This window comes from Aquarana catesbeiana, linkage group LG09 (assembly GCF_042186555.1).
Source record: "Aquarana catesbeiana isolate 2022-GZ linkage group LG09, ASM4218655v1, whole genome shotgun sequence".
Taxonomy (NCBI): Eukaryota; Metazoa; Chordata; class Amphibia; order Anura; family Ranidae; genus Aquarana; species Aquarana catesbeiana.
The window spans coordinates 251,275,007-251,296,496 of record NC_133332.1 but is presented as its reverse complement, the minus strand read 5'-3'; the positions used below and the strand labels follow the sequence as shown (position 1 = coordinate 251,296,496).

Sequence of the window (21,490 nt, the reverse complement as noted above, 5' to 3'; positions counted from 1 at the left end):
GTTTCATAAGCTGCGCTGGCTGCCAGACATACCCATTGACATTAATAAGGGGGGCGCACTACAACCACAAGCCATACGCTCCTATTGCTGACAGCTGAGTGCAGTTCCAGTCCTGTGGATCTCGGCTGCTGCAATAAGTGAATGTTGATTAGTAATCTTCTGACTCACCCCCCACCCACGTGTCATGTGGATAGACTTACATTGCCACAACTAGTTTTTAATCCCGCTTTCCTAAAAAAAGAACAGCACACCTTAAAAGTTTACCTAAAGCCAAAAGTTTTTTTTTTTTTTTTTTCAATATGGCAGGAAACCTGTAAATCTTTTTTCCATCTTTGCTTGGGGGAAAAAAAAAAAACCTTTTTGCTTTGGAGTATAAATGACTTTTATGTTCTAGTACTGGAAACTATTTGCATACATTTCTATTATCAGTGCTAAGATTAATGTCAGATAAATCTTCTTCTCTGGGATCAGGCTGATTTATTTTTTTTGCATTAGAGATGTGCAATGTCTCTTCTGCAGTAAGGTACACCTACCTGCATGTAAACAGGTTCTCTTTAATGAGACATCTGAGATCTAATAGACTGATGTCTCACCTGACCCCCCCCCCCCCCCCCCATTGAAGCTAAAAGGATTGGGAAATGCTGCCGAAAGAGAGAAAGCAACATTGTGTGATGACAGAGCGGGGATCTCATTTGCAAGACAAATCTACCTCGCCTTGTATGTCCCCCTCCTCTGCTTCGCTTAGTCTTTTTGCATGTCAGTGCTGTAGAATAACAATGGCCATTGTGGATGTTGTATTTGACGGCTCAGTAGCTGCTGCCCATCTGTTTCACCTTTTTTTTTTTTCGATTGTCTGTTGCAGGTTCTAATCGGAGGAAAATGAGTCTTCAGTGGACGGCTGTAGCGACCTTCCTCTATGCAGAGGTGTTCCTGGTCCTTCTTCTCTGCGTTCCCTTCATATCCCCCACAAGGTACCCCATTTCCTCTGTGGGGTTCATAAATCAAAACTGGAGCAGACAGAATCTGGAACAGCTGTGCATGCTGACCAATCAACTTCTAAGATCTTGTTTGTTAACCTCTTCACACCGGCCGTACGCATATATGTTGCCTCTCGGCGGGTAGGCCTTACAGCATTTATTAACCCCAAAAAACAAACAGATCCTGTTCCCTTAAAGCGGCGTTCCACCCCAGAAATGGAACTTCTGCTGATCTGGGTCCTCCCCCAGTCACGTTTGGGGGAGCAGATACCTGTCTAATCCAATATTTGCTCCCATTTCCGGCGGAAGCTCCCTGCAGTATCCGTGGTGATCTACACCATGTCTGGCCCCTCCTCCATTCCCCCCTGCCGTTTTCTGGGAGACACACAGGTCCCAGACGACAGCAGGGACTAGTCAGAACGTTTTGCACAATTCGCGCATGCGCAGTAGGGAAACAGACTGTGAAGCCGCAAGGCTGTGTCATTTGGCCCTCTGTATACCCTAAAAAAACTGGCTGATCTTGCCTGGCCATACTCTCCCCTCTGCAAACTGACCATGATTATCATGGCTGCTGAGCCCTGACATTGTGGTCAGTTTGCGTGATTCCGTCATCCACAGCCTGCTCTCTGCAGCTCTCCCGTGCCTGTGTCTACTCTGTCCTCCTCCCCTCCCTGCTTGTACCACCCCGCTCCCCCTGCTGCTCTCATATCTTCTAATGAATTGTCTTATCCCCTCTAACATTATAACACGTGTCCCTGTGTAATGTAAAAAATCTGCCGATCTGTACCTGTAGAAACACGCCTCCTGGCGCTCAGCTGATTGTTGGTGCTCCTCTCTCTCCCCCTCCTCCCCGGCTGACGTCAGCAAGAGGGCTCTGCCCCGCCCACTGTATCTGTGAGCCGAAGAGAGGAGAGTAATCGGCTAAGTGAGCGGAGCTTATATCAGTACAGATTGGCGGATTTTTTACATGGCACAGGGACACGTGTTAAAATGGTACAGAGGGTATAAGACAATTTTATTAGAAGTGGATTAACAACCACTTTAATGCTGAGCCGCCGCATATATGCCGTCCTGTGTAAACAACTTACCGTGCTGAGAGTGCGCTCCCAGCATGGTAGCCAGAGGGGATCGGTGAGCTCCCGATGCCTACTTGCGATCGGGAGCTTTCCGATCATGTGACCGCTGTTCAGCCAATCACAGCAATCACATGACCCGAATGCCCACCTCCCGGCTTTTAGAACTCTTAACCAGTACAGAGCTTCCCATTGGGGGCAAAGCACGGCTCTCACATGGATGTACACGAGGCCTTATTAATTACAGGTGTGTATGTGTATAGCACCAACAATTTACATACTGTGCATTCACATCAGTCCCTTACCTGAAGGAGCTTACAATCTGAGGTCCCAGCCAAGGATAAAACCAAGCTTAACTTACCCACCAGCCCGCAATCTAAGGTCTCTAATACACATACTAGGGACAATTTAGACAGAAGCCAATTAACCTACCAGCATGTCTTTGGGGTGTGGCAGGAAACCCATACAAACTTGCAGCTAGGGTCCTGACAGGGATTTTTAACCAGGTACACCAGCACTGCAGAAGCAGAAGTGCTAACCATTAAGCAGGGGTGCTGGCCACTTGTGACTGTCCTGAGGCTAGGCTTGCTAAACAAGAGAAATGGCTTTGATCACGCAAGCACAGGGAAAATGTGTAAACTCCTTGTAGGCGGTGTCCTGGCCGGGTTTTAAACTGGGTGACCCCAGTGCTGCCATGGCAGAGGTACTAAGCCACTGTGGTAGCCATTTCTGACAAGGCCTTATTGTGCTAAACAAGAAAAATAGCCTTTTCCACTTTAGGCCACTTTCACACGGAGTGGACTCCGCCTGTGATCTGCTTGCCCAGCAGGGGATCTATCCACTGATCTCCCACTGAGCAGGCGGAGGACTGGTCCACTCCACTCCGCTTATGCAGAGCAGACACGGACACAGCCTACTCTGCTCTATGGGCGGTCGGATGTAAATGGAACAGCTGTCTGTTTACACACAACTTCCATCTGATCTGATCCTGCCAGACATAAGGGAATGGATCCCCAGTTGTTTGATTTTGCCAGACCAGATCGGAGGTAACCGGGTGTAAACAGGACACAAGTCCCTTCATCTGGCTACACATAGAGGAAAATATAAGGTCCAGTCGGGCAAGTCTAAAAAAAAAAAAAAAAACGGACAGGCGGACCCCGACCGAACCACCAGTGAGAAAGGCGCCTAAGAGTGTATGAGAGAGAATTTGCAGCACCTGTGGCTGTCTGAATACCCTAACAGTACCTACATCTGTTACTGGAATGTTATTATGTTACTGCAGGGATTTGGACCTAAGGCACTGTTTACATCTAGGCGTCCCGGATCGCGGGCTGAATCACCGCAATCCGGGACACCTAGATGACCCCAAATCGCGGGAAGCCCGTGTGATCCCCGTCACTTCCAATGGTACCCCAAATGTGTTGCGATTGTCGCCTGACTAATTTGCGGTAAAATCGCGCGCACAGAATCGCCTGACGCCCAAAAAAGTACAAGAACTTCTTTTGGGCGACTGGCGTCCCTGCGATTCTGTTTTTGCCATTTGTCGGGGCGATAATCGCGGCAAAATCGCGCCGCGATCAGGGTGCCATTGGAAGAGACAAGGAATCACACGGGCATCTCGCGATTTTTGCTGTGCTATCGGGATCGCGGGCAGAATCGCCACGGGATGCCTAGATGTGAACAAAGCCTAAAAGTACAGGGTGAATGCTTGAGAGTTATTGCGACATTTTTCAAATTTTTCCAGTGGGCATCCAGCCACCCTTTGACATCCAGAGATTCTTTCAATCCCCTCAATTTCACCATTTTATTTTTTGTGTGTAAAAGGTTTCCCGACACCAGATTGCATTGTGATCAGTGGGGCCCCTCCATGTGACGGTTGTGCAAGCCGCAGCACATTTCCTCATTCTGAGTTACTTGCTTGTTGTGTCCGGCTGAGGTCTTTAATAATCAGAAGTGGGGGAGGCTTCTTGGCAGGAGTGTAATGTGATTATATAGTTCAGCCAGTCAAGCGAAACCGTATTAACATTGTAGTCTGAAAGTCACACTCTGTTTTCCTGCAGAGAAGGGGAAGTTATATTTGGATTTCAGTTCTTGCTTACCCAGGGATTATACAGGAAGGCGGATCAGAAACTTACAGCAGTTATAAAAGACAAATGATAAAAGTAAAAACCATTGAGCTGCAGTATTCTGGTAGTAGAATAGCAAACGCTCCCATCACCCAGGTTTTGTCTGCTCAGAGCTTATACATAGGGGTCTGGTTATGGAAAAGCCCCCCATTCTGCCGTTCGCTGGTGTTTCTCGGGCTTATCTTTTTTTATCGGCGCGCCTGGGAAACGATTCGGCGGTGCGGCTGGCTGGTCAGAGGCGAACAGAGACCAGATCATCTCTGATCGCCTCTATGGCCTTGGAGGATCGGAGAGGCGAACGGAGACCAGATCATCGCTGATCGCCTCTATGGCCTTGGAGGATCGGAGAGGCGAACGGAGACCAGATCATCGCTGATCGCCTCTATGGCCTTGGAGGACCGGAGAGGCGAACGGAGACCAGATCATCGCTGATCGCCTCTATGGCCTTGGAGGACCGGAGAGGCGAACGGAGACCAGATCATCTCTGATCGCCTCTATGGCCTTGGAGGACCGGAGAGGCGAACGGAGACCAGATCATCTCTGATCGCCTCTATGGCCTTGGAGGACCGGAGAGGCGAACGGAAACCAGATCATCTCTGATCGCCTCTATGGCCTTGGAGGACCGGAGAGGCGAACGGAGACCAGATCATCTCTGATCGCCTCTATGGCCTTGGAGGACCGGAGAGGCGAACGGAGACCAGATCATCTCTGATCGCCTCTATGGCCTTGGAGGACCGGAGAGGCGAACGGAGACCAGATCATCTCTGATCGCCTCTATGGCCTTGGAGGACCGGAGAGGCGAACGGAGACCAGATCATCGCTGATCGCCTCTATGGCCTTGGAGGACCGAAGAGGCGAACGGAGACCAGATCATCTCTGATCGCCTCTATGGCCTTGGAGGATCGGAGAGGCGAACGGAGACCAGATCATCTCTGATCGCCTCTATGGCCTTGGAGGACCGGAGAGGCGAACGGAGACCAGATCATCTCTGATCGCCTCTATGGCCTTGGAGGACCGGAGAGGCGAACAGAGACCAGATCATCTCTGATTGCCTCTTTGGCCTTGGAGGACTGGAGCGACATCCCTTGCAATCTGGGGTGGAAGTAAACTATTTTATTTTTTTTAACGCAAAAGAATCTTTCCCATAGTTTGTAGACAGGGATATCTTTTGCGTAAACCAATCAATATACTCTTATTGCGATTTATTTATTTATTTAAAAATATGTAGAAGAATACATATCCGCCTAAACTGATGAAGAAATGTATTTATTTATTTTTTTAAAATAGGGGGATATTTATTATAGCAAAAAGTAAAAAATATTGTTTTTTTTTCCCAAATTGTCGCAATTTTTTTATTTATAGCGCAAAAAATTAAAACCGCAGAGTTGATCAAATACCACCAAAAGAAAGCTCTATTTGTGGGAAAAATTTTGTTGGGTACAACGTCGCACGACCATGCAATTGTCAATTAAAGCGACGCAGTGCCATATCGCAAACAATGGCCTGGTCATCAAGGGGAGTAAATCTTCTGTAAGTGGTTAAAAAAATAAAAAGTAATAGGCCCTTGTAATAATAAGAAAAATAACAATTTAAAGGGCCCCCATCCCTCCGTGCTTGCGTGCAAAAGCGCACACGTTAGGTATTGCCGGGAACGTTGGAGCCAGAGCAATAATTCTAGCGCTAGACCTCCTCTGTAACTTTAAACAGGTAACCTGTAAAAAAAATTTAAACATTTAAAAATTTAAATACCGTAGTTTGTTGACATTCCACGAGCCATCTCCATTTTAAAGCGTGACATGTTTGGTATCAATTTACTCGGCGTAACATCATCTTTCATATTTCATACAAACAAAATTGAAGTGTATATATTTTTTTTATTGAGCATGCCGATTTTATAACAAAACAATAAGAAAATAAACTCTGCGCTTACTCAACAAAGTAGCAGCTCACACAACAAATAGGATATTTGTTAAGAGTAACAGGTGCATATAAAGTGTAGCGCTTATTATATCCAATGAGTAAATAATTGTAATATTGCATACACCAAAAAAAGAAGAAACAAGGTGGACAGATATCTCTAACACTTCACATAGTACATAATAAAGTCTCTGATGGTCTTCAAATGTCAGTTGAGTGCAGAGAAGTGTTCATAGTCCAATATTTGAATAAAGTAATTCTGTTCACCACGTGGCTAGCTAATACAAAGAAACGTGAATGTGATGGGCCCTCCACATAGAAGCAGTGCAGGCTTCTATGTGGAGTCTTCCGACGCATTTCATCTCACTAGACTTCATCTAGATCAGGGGTCTCAAACTGGTGGCCCTCCAGCTGTTGCGGAACTACAATTCCCATCATGCCTCTGCCTGAGGGAGTCATGCTTATAACTGTCTTGCAATGCCTCATGGGACTTGTAGTTTTGCAACAGCTGGAGGGCCGCCAGTTTGAGACCCCTGATCTTGATGAAGTCTAGTGAGACGAAATGCGTCGAGACTCCACTGCCTGCCATAATTTTACATTAAGCGATTTTTTTACTACGGAATATGTAAGTGTTTTACTTCGCATAATTCCGTTTTATAAAGCAAATTTTTTTATGTGGCCACTTTTCTATTCTCTATGGGCTATTCACCTGAGAGGGGCTACTGCCTAGAAGAGTTTCTTTAAAGTTCTGGATGTTTTTGGGATTCCACTGCCATTTGGTCAAAAGATCCTCCTCTATTACTAGTCAGTAATACAAGCCTTGTTGACTCATTGAGCGTACGTTATTATGAGTCCAACCTCTTCGGTAATATTAGCTATTCACGTGGTGAACAGAATTACTTTATTCAAATATTGGACTATGAACACTTCTCTGCACTCAACTGACATATGAAGACCATCAGACTATATTATGTACTATGTGAAGTGTTAGAGATATCTGTCCACCTTGTTTCTTCTTTTTTTGGTGTATGCAATATTACAATTATTTACTCATTGGATATAATAAGCGCTACACTTTATATGCACCGATTTTATAACAAAAAAATGTCAACTTCACACTTCTCTATCACAAAAAGGATTTTTTATAAAGTAAAATGCTGTAAACTACTTGAGTAGTGAGAAATTTACATCCTGCACTCTCACGCCTCAGATCAGCCCCAATGCCCCTCCTGCACATCTGCCCCGCCGCTGTAACCCCCCTGCACATCTGCCCCGCCGCTGTAACCCCCCTGCACATCTGCCCCGCCGCTGTAACCCCCCTGCACATCTGCCCCGCCGCTGTAACCCCCCTGCACATCTGCCCCGCCGCTGTAACCCCCCTGCACATCTGCCCCGCCGCTGTAACCCCCCTGCACATCTGCCCCGCCGCTGTAACCCCCCTGCACATCTGCCCCGCCGCTGTAACCCCCCTGCACATCTGCCCCGCCGCTGTAACCCCCCCTGCACATCTGCCCCGCCGCTGTAACCCCCCCTGCACATCTGCCCCGCCGCTGTAACCCCCCTGCACATCTGCCCCGCCGCTGTAACCCCCCTGCACATCTGCCCCGCCGCTGTAACCCCCCTGCACATCTGCCCCGCCGCTGTAACCCCCCTGCACATCTGCCCCGCCGCTGTAACCCCCCTGCACATCTGCCCCGCCGCTGTAACCCCCCTGCACATCTGTTCTGTCTTACCACTGAATTATCTTTTCATCTGTCTTAACACTGAACTTATCTGCTCAACTGCCCCACTACTGTAACCCCCTTTCTCATCTGCCCCACCACTGTACCCCCTGCTTTTCTGTCCCACTGCTGAACCCGCTTCTTAACCCTCCCACCTGTTTTTAGCACTGATCGCGGTATAAATGTCACTGGTCCCAAAAAGTGTCCGTCACAATGTTGCAGTCTCACTAAAAATCGCAGATCACCGCCACTACTAGTAAAAAAAAAAAAAAAAAATTATAATAAAAATGCCATAAATCTATCCCCTTCTAAACCAATCAATATACGTTTATTGCGATATTAGCCTAAACTGATAAAGAAATTTTTTTTTACTTTGTTTTACTTTTTGCTATATAAAAAAAAATTGTTATTTTTTTTCAAAATTGTCGGTCTTTTTTTTGTTTAAAAACCAAAAATGCAGAGGTGATCAAATAACACCAAAAGAACCAACCTTGAGCAACGTACGCGGTGTCGTCATTTCCGCTGCCATCCGAAGTCATTCATTTCAGAATGAGTCTTGAACCACACGCTACTGCGTATTTTGGCCGTGACAGGAAGTAAACAATAACACATCCAATTAACACCACAGAGCTGTATCTCGTTAGTTTCAGTATAAATCACACAAATAGGAGACATGAAGGGAACACAAAGACACTGAATTTCAAAAGAGCCAACTTCCCTAAACTACAAACCTTGCTAAAAGGCATAAATTGGGATAAAATATTAGGAACAAAGAATACAGAGGAGAGATGGGTTTGCTTTAAGAGCATATTAAATAAGGGCATTAGCCAATGTATCCCATTGGGTAATAAATTTAAAAGAGCGAACAAACATCCTGGATGGCTTAGCTCCAATGTAAAAATGCATATAAAAGCAAAGGAGAAGGCCTTCAAAAAATACAAGGTTGAGGGATCATCCACAGCATTCAGAATTTATAAAGAATGCAATAAGAAATGTAAGGGTGCAATTAGGATGGCTAAGATAGAACATGAAAGACACATAGCGGAGGAGAGCAAAAAAAAATCCCAAGAAATTCTTTAAGTATGTAAACAGTAAAAAAGGGAGGACAGACCATATTGGCCCCATAAAGAATGAGGAAGGACATCTGGTTACAAAGGATGGGGAGATGGCAGAGGTATTGAATTTATTCTTCTCCTCAGTATTCACGAGTGAATCGGGGGGCTTCAGTAACCAAAACTGCAGTGTTTATCCTCATGACACAACACAGGAAGCACCTACATGGTTAACAGAGGACGGAATTAAAATTAGACTTGAGAAACTTAACATTAATAAATCACCGGGACCAGATGGCTTGCATCCGAGGGTACTTAGGGAACTCAGTCAGGTGATTGCCAGACCGTTGTTCCTAATTTTTACAGACAGTCTATTGACTGGAATGGTGCCAGCTGATTGGAGAAAAGCCAATGTAGCACCAATATTTAAAAAGGGCCCAAAAAACATCCCTGGGAATTACAGACCAGTTAGCCTAACATCAATAGTATGTAAACTCTTGGAGGGGATGATAAGGGACTATATACAAGATTTTAGTAATAAGAATGATATCATTAGCAGTAATCAGCATGGATTCATGAAGAATCGTTCTTGCCAAACCAATCTATTAACCTTCTATGAGGAGGTGAGTTGCCATCTAGATAAAGGAAGGCCCGTAGACGTGGTGTATCTGGATTTTGCAAAAGCATTTGACACAGTTCCCCATAAACGTTTACTGTACAAAATAAGGTGCGTTGGCATGGACCATAGGGTGAGTACATGGATTGAAAACTGGCTACAAGGGCGTGTTCAGAGGGTGGTGATAAATGGGGAGTACTCAGAATGGTCAGGGGTGGGTAGTGGGGTCCCCCAGGGTTCTGTGCTGGGACCAATCCTATTTAATTTGTTCATAAATGACCTGGAGGATGGGATAAACAGTTCCATCTCTGTATTTGCAGACGATACTAAGCTAAGCAGGGCAATAACTTCTCCGCAGGATGTGGAAATCTTGCAAAAAGACCTGAACAAATTAATGGGGTGGGCGACTACATGGCAAATGAGGTTCAATGTAGAAAAATGTAAAATAATGCATTTGGGTGTCAAAAATATGAATGCAATCTATACACTGGGGGGAGAACCTCTGGGGGAATCTAGGATGGAAAAGGACTTGGGGGTCCTAGTGGATGATAGGCTCAGCAACGGCATGCAATGCCAAGCTGCTGCTAATAAAGCAAACAGAATATTGGCATGCATTAAAAGGGGGATCAACTGCAGAGATAAAACGATAATTCTCCCGCTCTACAAGACTCTGGTCTGCCCGCACCTGGAGTATGCTGTCCAGTTCTGGGCACCAGTCCTCAGGAGGGACGTACTGGAAATGGAGCGAGTACAAAGAAGGGCAACAAAGCTAATAAAGGGTCTGGAGGATCTTAGTTATGAGGAAAGGTTGCGAGCACTGAACTTATTCTCTCTGGAGAAGAGACGCTTGAGAGGGGATATGATTTCAATTTACAAATACTGTACTGCTGACCCCACAATAGGGATAAAACTTTTTCGCAGAAGAGAGTTTAATAAGACTCGTGGCCACTCATTGCAATTAGAGGAAAAGAGGTTTAACCTTAAACTACGTAGAGGGTTCTTTACTGTAAGAGCGGCAAGGATGTGGAATTCCCTTCCACAGGCGGTGGTCTCAGCGGGGAGCATTGATAGCTTCAAGAAACTATTAGATAATCACCTGAATGACCGCAATATACAGGGATATGTAATGTAATACTGACACATAATCACACACATAGGTTGGACTTGATGGACTTGTGTCTTTTTTCAACCTCACCTACTATGTAACTATGTAACTATGTAACTATGGGACACATTACTTTACTTATACATACATAGTAGGTGAGGTTGAAAAAAGACACAAGTCCATCAAGTCCAACCTATGTGTGTGATTATATGTCAGTATTACTTTGTATATCCCTGTATGTTGCGGTCATTCAGGTGCTTATCTAATAGTTTCTTGAAATTATCAATGCCCCCCTGCTGAGACCACCGCCTGTGGAAGGGAATTCCACATCCTTGCTGCTCTTACAGTAAAGAACCCTCTACATAATTTAAGGTTAAACCTCTTTTCTACTAGTTTTAATGAGTGGCCACGAGTCTTGTTAACCACTTCAGCCCCGGAAGAATTCACTCCCTTCCTGACCAGAGCACTTTTTGCGATTCGGCACTGCGTCGCTTTAACTGACAATTGCGCCGCGACACTGTACCCAAATAAAATTGATGTCCTTTTTTTTCCCCCCCGCAAATAGCTCTTTCTTTTGGTGGTATTTGATTGCCTCTGCGGTTTGTATTTTTTTCTAAACAAAAAAGAGCAGCAGTTTTGAAAAAAATGCATTATTTTGTACTTTTTGCTATAATAAATATCCCCAATTTAAAAAAAAAAAAAAAAAAAGCAAATTTTTTCTCAGTTTAGGCCGATATGTATTCTTCTACATATTTTTGGTATAAAAAATCGCAATAGGCCTATATTGATTGGTTTGCACAAAAGTTATAGCGTCTCCAAAATAGGGGATAGATTAATAGCATTTTTATTATTATATATTTTTTTTTTTTTTTTTTTTTTTACTAGTAATGGCGACAATCTGCGATTTTTATTGTGACTGCGACATTTTGGCGGACACATCGGACAATTTTGACAGATTTTTGTGACCATTGGCATTAATACAGAGATCAATGCTAAAAAATATGCATTGATTGCTGTAAAAATGTCACTGGCAGTGAAGGGGTTAACACTAGGGGGTCATCTAGGGGTTAACTGTGTTCCCTGGGAGGTGATTCTAAATGGCAGAAAAATGAGAAATAATTCAACACTCAGTTGGTATCTCTCCCTCAGCGCTCATGGAAAGTTGTTACTTTAAAATAACAAAAGCAGCTACTATAATAATAAAACACTAAAGCAGAAATATGTCACAGCAACAAAATACCATAACACTAGCAGCGCTAAAATAATCCAAACATTTTAGGATTTGTTAAAATTTCACTAGAATAGCTAATTAAGTATGAAGTCCACTTTATATAAAAAAAATGAGTCAGATGTAAATGTAGGATTTTCCATCACAGAAAAAACATTACTGATAATAATTCAAAACAATCGCCTCCTCCACACTGCATGTGTCACAATCTCCCTAGGAAATGCACTTACCAGATGATACTGGGTTATACGCTTATCTGTCAATGGATGATGTTTGCTCACTGCATACACTCCTTCAGATGATTTTGGGTTATACATTTGACTTGCAATGGGTGTTGTCATCTTTCTGCATGTAATCCATCTAGATGTTTGCTCATCACAAGCAGAGAACAAAGATAAACATAGCGTAATCCAGTAATAAAAGGTGTTTATTACAGGTTTTTCTTTAAGATTGCACACTTACAATGTAATTCGAAATAAAAGAGCATGTAACAACAATGTATCCCAAGTCGATATCTCCTCAAAGGGCTTGACCACGCAGCAACCTACGTTATCGGCTTTCCTGCTTGCCTTACCCGGGAACGCCGCTGGATCGATGAGAGGTAGTCAGGAGATATCAATTTGGGATACATTGTTGTTACAAGCTCTTTTATTTTGAATTACATTGTAAGTGTGCAATCTTAAGGAAACCTATAATAAACACCTTTTATTACTGGATTACGCTACGTGTATCTTTGTTCTCTGCCCGTGATGAGCAAACATCTAGATGGATTACATGCAGAGAGCTGACAACACCCATTGCAAGTCAAGTGTATAACCCAAAATCATCTGACAGAGTGTAAGCAGTGAGCAGACATCATCCATTGACAGATAAGCGTATAACCCAGTATCATCTGGTAAGTGCATTTCCTAGGGAGATGGTGACACATGCAGTGTGGAGGAGGTGATTGTTTTGAAATATTATCAGCAACGTTTTTTTCTGTGATGGACAATTCTACATTTACATTGGCCTCATTTTTTTATAAAAATTGGACTTCATACTTAACTATTCTAGTGAACTTTTAACAAATCCTAAAATGTTTGGATTATTTTAGCGCTGCTAGTGTTACGTATAGCTACAACGGCTCACGCAGGGGAGCCAACCTGCTGCAGTATAACTGCGGCAGTTGGTCGGGAAGAGGTTAAACTCCCTTCCGCGGAAAAGTTTTATCCTTATTGTGGGGTCACCTGTACAGTATTTATAAACTGAAATCATGTCCACTCTTAAGCTTCTCTTCTCCAGAGAGAATAAGTTAAGTGCTCGCAACCTTTCCTCATAACTAAGATCCTCCAGTCCCTTTATTAGCTTTGTTGCCCTTCTTTGTACTCAATCCATTTCCAGCACATCCTTCCTGAGGACTGGTGCCCAGAACTGGACAGCATACTCCAGGTGCGGCCAGACCAGAGTCTTGTAGAGCGGGAGAATTATCGTTTTATCTCTGGAGTTGATCCCCTTTTTAATGCATGCCAATATTCTGTTTGCTTTGTTAGCAGCAGCTTGGCATTGCATGCCATTGCTGAGCCTATCATCTACTAGGACCCCCAGGTCCTTTTCCATCCTAGATTCCCCTAGAGGTTCTCCCCCCAGTGTATAGATTACATTCATATTTTTGCCCCTCAAATGCATTATTTCTTTCTCGAACATCACGGGACACAGAGCCACAGTAATTACTGATGGGTTATATAGGTATCACTGGTGATTGGACACTGGCACACCCTATCAGGAAGTTCAACCCCCTATATAATCCCTCCCCCTTGCAGGGATACCTCAGTTTTTACGCCAGTGTCTTAGGTGATGGACGTGTAAAGATGTCCTGTGCTGAGCTCCAAAGGGAATATCCTAAGATCCTATACTGGGGCAAGCCAGGCGAACCGGATCCATTCAAAGTGTCTTTTCATGGCCGAATTGAATGGTACCCGGGCCTCGTGTCCGAAGAAACGAGGTTTTACCCGTAATGCTTCTCTTTTTAGAGAGCTGGACCCCGCAGATCAGAAAATGGCTTTAAACTTCCTAATTTCTGGCGAGGTGCTTTACGGTCCCAGAACTGTTGGATCCCCCTATTGATGGGGGCCCCAGTCTCTGGCGGTTTTTTCAAACGGAGCCCACCGTGAGAGGTGAAGATTGGGTCTGTGTAAACAGCACCCTGCGGCTGGATAAGGTAAGAGGAGATTCCACAGAATTTTTGAGTTCTAGTGGCTTTTCTCCTTTAAGGTAAATGCATGCTATGCCTATTGTGACCACCGGGGGCTGCCAAGAGCACAAACCTGCACATGCTGACATGTCTGTCTCAGGTGTTGTAATCGCTGATTATGTCCCAGCGTCTCAAGCAGACTGCAAGCAGGTAAGGTGGAAAGGGGGATTTCTCATGTTTGAATGTTCCCCCCCAGGCTAGAGAGGGGCCACAGGGGTCTAGAAAGTGGTTATACCACCCGGGCTCTGCGGCCTAATGGCCACCATCTCTCAAGATAGCCGTTCAGGCAGATCTTGTTACCAGCTCCCCCCCCCCCCCCCCCCCCCATCCCCAGCCTTTTTCCGGAAGCATGACAGGAGAGTCGGCAGCGCGGGAAGCGCTCGTTTTTTTCAAAACTCGAGGGGGGGGGGGCGGTAGAGGAGGGGGCGGGACGTCAGCACAGAGTGCTTAGACTCCCACTCAGGCCAGCTACAGGCTATTAAAGGCACTCTGTACAGGTGCACTCAGCCTTCTGAGAGACACAGAGCTGACGGTCGCATGTAAGGTGGGACACAGGCATTCTCCTAGGCAGCATTTACTGAAGTAACACCAGACTGAGCATTGGGTAGCAAGGCTTTTAGCCAGACTACATCGCTCAGCGGGCAGTGTTCATTTGTATACCTCACACCTTGTTGCTTTGCACTATGGGTAGAAGAGGTTCAAGCACCCCAGGGACCAGAGACACTAGGGGATCTCGTTCAGGTTCTGAGGGCCCCCTGTCGGCAGCATCCTCCCCCCCTAAAAGATGGGCCAGGGATGGCTAGCCAGGGAGAGCCATCGGGGTCAGGGGCTACACCTGCTTCTGGCACTTCAGCCCCTGTATATATTACACAAGAGGTTTTTTCCTTAACCATTAATGGTCTAGAGCAGGGGTCTCAAACTGGCGGCCCTCCAGCTGTTACGAAACTACAAGTCCCATGAGGCATTGCAAGGCTGACAGTTACAAGCATGACTCCTTCAGGCAGAGGCATGATGGGATTTGTAGTTCTGCAACAGCTGGAGGGCCGCCAGTTTGAGACCCCTGGTCTAGAGGAAAGATTAATGGCCGTGATTACGTCTTCACTCAGTGGAAGAAAACGCACTAGGCTTTCCTCTGTTCCCCAAGACCCTCAGACAGAGGAGCTCTGGGATAAAGGAGATGAATCCCTTTCAGAGGATCGGGATGGGATGGATGATTCCTCTTCGGAGGATTCAGGTGGAGAGGGACCCTTTGCGACTTCCCAAGAGGAGAAAGTCTTAGTGCAGATCCTCACTGGATTGGTCCGCTCCACATTTAAGTTGCCCATACCTGAAACTGCTAAAGAATCCTCTTCTGCTTTGGGGTCACTGAAACCTTTCCAAGCAGCACATGCTTTTCCTGTTCATACTTTACTTGAAAAGCTTATTTATTCTGAGTGGGATCACCCAGACAAACGTTTTTTTCCGCCGAGAAAGTTTTCAACACTTTATCCGATGGAAGAAAAGTTTATTAAAATGTGGGGAATACCGGCTATTGATGCCGCCATTTCCTCCGTAAATAATAGCCTGACTTGTCCTGTAGACAATGCTCAGATGCTCAGGGATCCTGTAGATAAAAGGATGGAATCCCTATTGAAGGATATTTTCTCCTTAGCAGGATCAGTGGCCCAACCTGCAGTAGCAGCGATTGGAGTCTGTCAATACTTAAGAGACCATGTTAAGCAGGTCATCAAAGTATTACCTGAACAGCAGGCCCAGGGGTTTGCTAACCTTCCAGCGGCCTTATGCTTTGTGGTTGACGCCATTAGAGATTCTATCGTGCAAACCTCCTGTCTTTCACTGGGGTTGGTGCATATACGTAGAATCCTATGGTTGAAAAATTGGTCAGCCGAAGCACCATGTAAGAAGCTACTGGCTGGGTTTCCATTTCGTGGTGCAAGGTTGTTTGGAGAGGACTTGGATAACTATATCAAGAGAATCTCTTGTGGGAAAAGCACTCTCTTACCTGTCAAGAAGAAGAGTAAGCGTCCCTCTTTCAAACTGACTCTTTCCCCAGCGCCGGGGGCTTCAGCCTCCAGGCAGTCTCGACGGCCGCCTCCATCGGGGTCCAGAGACAAGAGTCAACCCCAGGGACAAAAGAAGTCCTGGGGAAAGAAGCCTACTAGGCAAAACACTAAGACCTCTGCATGAGGGGGCGCCCCCGCTCACTCGAGTGGGGGGAAGACTGCGACAGTTCTCAGAGCTCTGGCAGGAGGACTTCCAGGACAGATGGGTAATCTCCACGGTAACCTTAGGGTACAAGCTGGAGTTTCAGGAATTCCCCTCTCCTCGGTTCCTCAGATCAAATGTTCCCAGAGACCCAGAGAAGAAGCAGTCGCTCCTTCTAGTGTTAGAGCGACTTTTGTCGCAGGAGGTCATTATGATAGTTCCCGCAAAGGACCAGGGATTGGGCTTCTATTCCAACCTTTTTACGGTCCAAAAGCCAAATGGGGATGTCAGGCCCATTCTGGACTTAAGGGATCTGAACCGATCCCTAAGGATTCAATCCTTCCGCATGGAATCAATTCGAACAGTAGTTCCCACCCTGCAGGGAGGAGAATTTCTGGCATCAATAGACATCAGAGATGCATATCTGCATGTGCCCATTTTTCCTGCTCATCAGAAGTTTCTGCGCTTCGAGGTAGGAGGGCGCCATTTCCAGTTTGTGGCTCTGCCTTTCAGGATAGCCACTGCACCTCGAGTGTTCACAAAGATCTTGGCTCCTCCTCTGGCCAGATTAAGGGCTCAGGGTATAGCTGTCATAGCATACCTAGACGACCTGCTCTTGATAGACCGGTCGGTAGCCTCTTTGAATGGAAACTTGAGGACCACGGTCAGGTATCTAGAACACCTGGGTTGGATCCTCAACTTAGAAAAGTCTTTCCTAAAACCAGTAAGAAGACTGGAGTATTTAGGTCTGATTATAGATACAAGCCAGGAGAAAATATTTCTACCCCAGGCAAAGATCACTGCTTTGAGAGAGCTGATTCTGACAGTAAGGACCAAGAAGGGTCCCTCAGTCCGCCTTTGTATGAGGCTACTAGGGAAGATGGTGTCTTCATTCGAAGCAGTTCCCTATGCTCAGTTTCACTTAAGAATGCTGCAACACAGTATTCTGTCGACCTGGAACAAGAAGGTTCAGGCATTAGACTTTCCGATGCACCTGTCGCATGCGGTGCGTCAGAGCCTCAATTGGTGGCTCATACCCGAAAACCTGCAGAAGGGGAAATCCTTTCTACCGGTTACCTGGACGGTGGTAACAACAGATGCCAGTCTGTCAGGTTGGGGAGCATTTCTGGAACAGGCTGCGGTCCAAGGGGTATGGTCCAAGACAGAGAGGACCTTACCCATCAACATTCTGGAGATCCGGGCGATACATCTAGCTCTAAAAGCCTGGACTATCAGGCTACAGGGTTGTCCGGTCAGGATCCAGTCCGACAATGCCACAGCAGTGGCTTATGTCAATCATCAGGGAGGCACCCGGAGCCGAGCTGCTCAAAAAGAGGTGAACCAGATCTTAGTCTGGGCAGAGATGCATGTGCCATGCATATTGGCAGTTTTCATCCCGGGAATAGAGAATTGGCAGGCGGACTATCTAAGTCGCCAGCAGTTACTTCCAGGGGAATGGTCTCTGCATCCCGACGTCTTTTGGGCCATATGCCAAAGATGGGGGGTTCCAGATGTAGATCTCTTTGCATCCCGATTCAACAAAAAGATAGACAGACAGATTTGCGGCAAGGATATAAGATCCTCTTGCATGCGGGACGGATGCGTTGGTGATTCCGTGGCATCGGTTCTCACTGTTTTAAGCATTCCCGCCTATTCTGCTACTACCACGACTCCTTCGCAGGATCAGGCAGGAAAGGAAGTCGGTACTTCTGGTGGCCCCCGCTTGGCCCAGAAGGACTTGGTATGCAGAAATAGTAAGGATGACGGTAGGTTCCCCGTGGACCCTACCGGTACGCCCAGACCTGTTATCTCAAGGTCCAGTGTTCCATCCTGCCTTACAAACGCTAAATTTGATGGTTTGGCTATTGAGACCCACGTTCTGAAGAGTCGTGGGCTCTCAGGTCCTGTCATATCTACCTTGATTAATGCAAGGAAGCCAGCTTCCAGGATGATTTATCATAGAGTCTGGAAGGCTTATATAACCTGGTGTGAATCCAGAGGTTGGCATCCCAGGAAATATGTCATAGGTAGAATCCTTGATTTTCTACAGATGGGATTAGAGATGAAGCTGGCCTTGAGTACCATCAAGGGCCAGGTTTCTGCTTTATCAGTGTTATTTCAGCGGCCACTTGCTTCGCATTCTTTGGTCCGAAACTTCATGCAGGGGGTGATGCGTCTTAATCCTCCGGTTAAAGCGCCCCTAAACCCCTGGGACTTGAATTTGGTCCTGGCTGTGTTACAGAAACAGCCTTTTGAACCAATAAGTCAGATTCCTTTGGTCTTGTTGACAAGGAAATGAATTTTTCTGGTGGCCATCTCTTCTGCTAGAAGAGTATCAGAATTAGCAGCTCTTTCCTGTAAGGAGCCTTATTTGATTATACACAAGGATAGAGTGGTACTACGCCCTCATCCTAGTTTTTTACTGAAGGTGGTTTCTGATTTTCATTTAAACCAAGACATTGTTCTACCTTCCTTTTTTCCAGATCCCTGTTCTCCGGAAGAGAGATCTCTACATTCGTTGGATGTAGTAAGAGCAGTTAAGGCCTATCTAGGGGCAACTACTCAGATCCGCAAGACGGATGTTTTGTTTGTGCTGCCAGAGGGTCCCAATAGAGGACAGGCAGCGTCAAAAGCTACCATTTCTAAATGGATTCGACAGTTGATCATTCAAGCTTACGGTTTGAAACAGAAGATTCCTCCGTTTCAGATCAGGGCACATTCCACAAGGGCTATTGGTGCTTCTTGGGCAGTGCATCACCGGGCCTCTATGGCTCAAATCTGCAAGGCTGCAACCTGGTCTTCAGTTCATACATTCACCAGATTCTATCAGGTGGATGTGAGAAGGCATGAGGATATCGCCTTTAGGCGCAGTGTGCTGCAGGCAGCGGTACAGGGTCCTCAGGTCTGATTGCACCCTACTTGGTCGTGGTTCCCCCCCCTCAGGTAGCAATGCTCTGGGACATCCCATCAGTAATTACTGTGGCTCTGTGTCCCGTGATGTTCGAGAAAGAAAATAGGATTTTTTAAAACAGCTTACCTGTAAAATCCTTTTCTTTCGAAGGACATCACGGGACACAGAGGTCCCGCCCCTCTTCTAATACACTATATTGCTTGGCTACAAAACTGAGGTATCCCTGCAAGGGGGAGGGATTATATAGGGGGTTGAACTTCCTGATAGGGTGTGCCAGTGTCCAATCACCAGTGATACCTTTATAACCCATCAGTAATTACTGTGGCTCTGTGTCCCGTGATGTCCTTCGAAAGAAAAGGATTTTACAGGTAAGCTGTTTTAAAAAATCCTATTTTTACGCTTTTCTACATTGAACCTCATTTGCCATGTAGTTGCCCACCCTAATTCATTTGTTCAGATCTTTTTGCAAGGTTTCCACATCCTGCGCAGAAGTTATTGCCCGAAGTTATTTCCGAACTTCCGAGATTTGAAATGTTGGAAATTGAAAAATTCGGAAATTTCTGAATTAACGAATTTGTTAAAATTCGTTAAACTAATTTGGAACTAAATGAATTGCACATGTCTACTAAGTATTGCATTGAGTGCCATGTCCCTTTTTTAAGATTTGTTTTCACTGATTACCCTTGTATGTTGTGTACATTCACCTGTATATGTGCCGCTTGTGGAGGTGGGGCAATGCCCTGGCTGCAGATGATTGGCCGGGACAGGTGACGGCTCACACACTTTCTGGTACCAACATGCCCAAGCTCATCACTGGCGGTCATACAACACAGCAAAACCCCAAAAAATGCACATGGTCCTTGTTTGTCAGATCGGAGCACCACACTGTACAACATGTTGTGGGGTGGTGCGTTGGCCACGTTGGAAAGCAATTCACAATACAAAAAAATAAATAAATAACTAAAGCAAAAAGAAAAAAAAAAAAGAAACCTCTGCTACCACTTTTAAATTACAAAGGCCTTATGTAGAGTGAAGTTTTCCTTTAACGTTCTTCATGTGATGGTGCTTTACCATTCCTCTTATTGCAGTACAAGCCAATGGGTCAGCTCAGGTGGATGATGATTCTTTCTTCTTTTACAGGTGGCAGAAAATCTTCAAGTCTCGCTTGGTGAAACTAATAGTGGCGTATGGGAACACATTCTTTGTGGTCCTGATTGTGATCCTGTTATTGTTACTGTTAGGTAAGTACTGTGCTGGCAATTTTGTGGTAGCGCTCTGCTGATCAATCTGTTGAAAAAAAAACGTTTTGCCCCTTTTTCTAGAGCTGCTCGATTCTGGCTAAAATGAGAATCACGATTTTCTTATTTATTTATTTTTGCTTAGAATAAAGATCACGATTCTCGCGGCGTAAACATCTTTCACATTCTACAAAAAAATTGGGGTAACTTTTACTGTTTAACCACTAGAGGACCAGCCGCCGTGATGTTGGCAGGTTGGCTCTCCTGGGCAAATCGCCGTAGCTATATGTCGGCTGCTTTTAAGATCACTAGGGGGCGCGACGATGGAGCCGATGCGCGTGCCTGGCGGCCGCGATGTTATACTGCGGCAGGTTGGCTCTCCTGGGCAAATCGCGTAGCTATATGTCGACCACTTTTAAGATCATTAGGGGACGTGACGACGGAGTCGATATGCGTGCCCTGCGGCTGTGATGTTATACTGCGGCAGGTTGGCTCTCCTGAGCAAATCGCGTAGCTATACGTCAGCCACTTTAAGATCACTAGGGGGCGCGATGACGGAGCCAATGCGCGTGCCCGGCGGCCACGATGTCTGCCGGGGCACTCGCGATCGCTCTTGATAGAGACAGAACGGAGATCTGTCAATGTAAACGGACTGATCCCTGTTCTGTCAGGGGGGAGGAGACTGATCTGTTGTTCATACTAAGTATTAACAGCGATCAGTCTCCTCCTCCAGGCAGTCCCATCCCCCCACAGTTAGAATCACTCTCTAGGACACACGTTTAACCCCTTGATCGCCCCCTAGTTTTAATCCCTTCCCTGCCAATGGCATTTATACAGTAATCAGCGGCTATTTTTAGCTCTGATCGCTGTATAAATGTCAATGGTCCCACCGCAATGTCACAGTCCCAATAAAAATCGCTGATCACCGCCATTACTAGTAAAAAAAAAAAAAAATAATAATAATAAAAATGCTATAAATCTATCCCCTGTTTTGTAGACGCTATAACTTTTGCGCAAACCAATCAATATACACTTATTGCTAATTTTTTTTTTTTTACCAAAAATATATAGAAGAATACATATCGGCCTAA

At 45.6% G+C, this 21,490-nt stretch overlaps 1 protein-coding gene across 1 annotated transcript in view; it reads left to right on the top strand.

Moving 5' to 3' along the window:
- BCAP31 (B cell receptor associated protein 31) overlaps nucleotides 1-21,490 on the top strand; it is an 88,870-nt gene that overhangs the window by 2,742 nt on the left and 64,638 nt on the right. Inside the window, exons 2-3 of the mRNA XM_073600170.1 lie at nucleotides 863-971; nucleotides 20,302-20,402. Of these exons, the coding sequence (XP_073456271.1) occupies nucleotides 880-971; nucleotides 20,302-20,402 (193 nt within the window). The 5' untranslated portion in view covers nucleotides 863-879. The remainder of the gene's footprint in view (nucleotides 1-862; nucleotides 972-20,301; nucleotides 20,403-21,490) is intronic.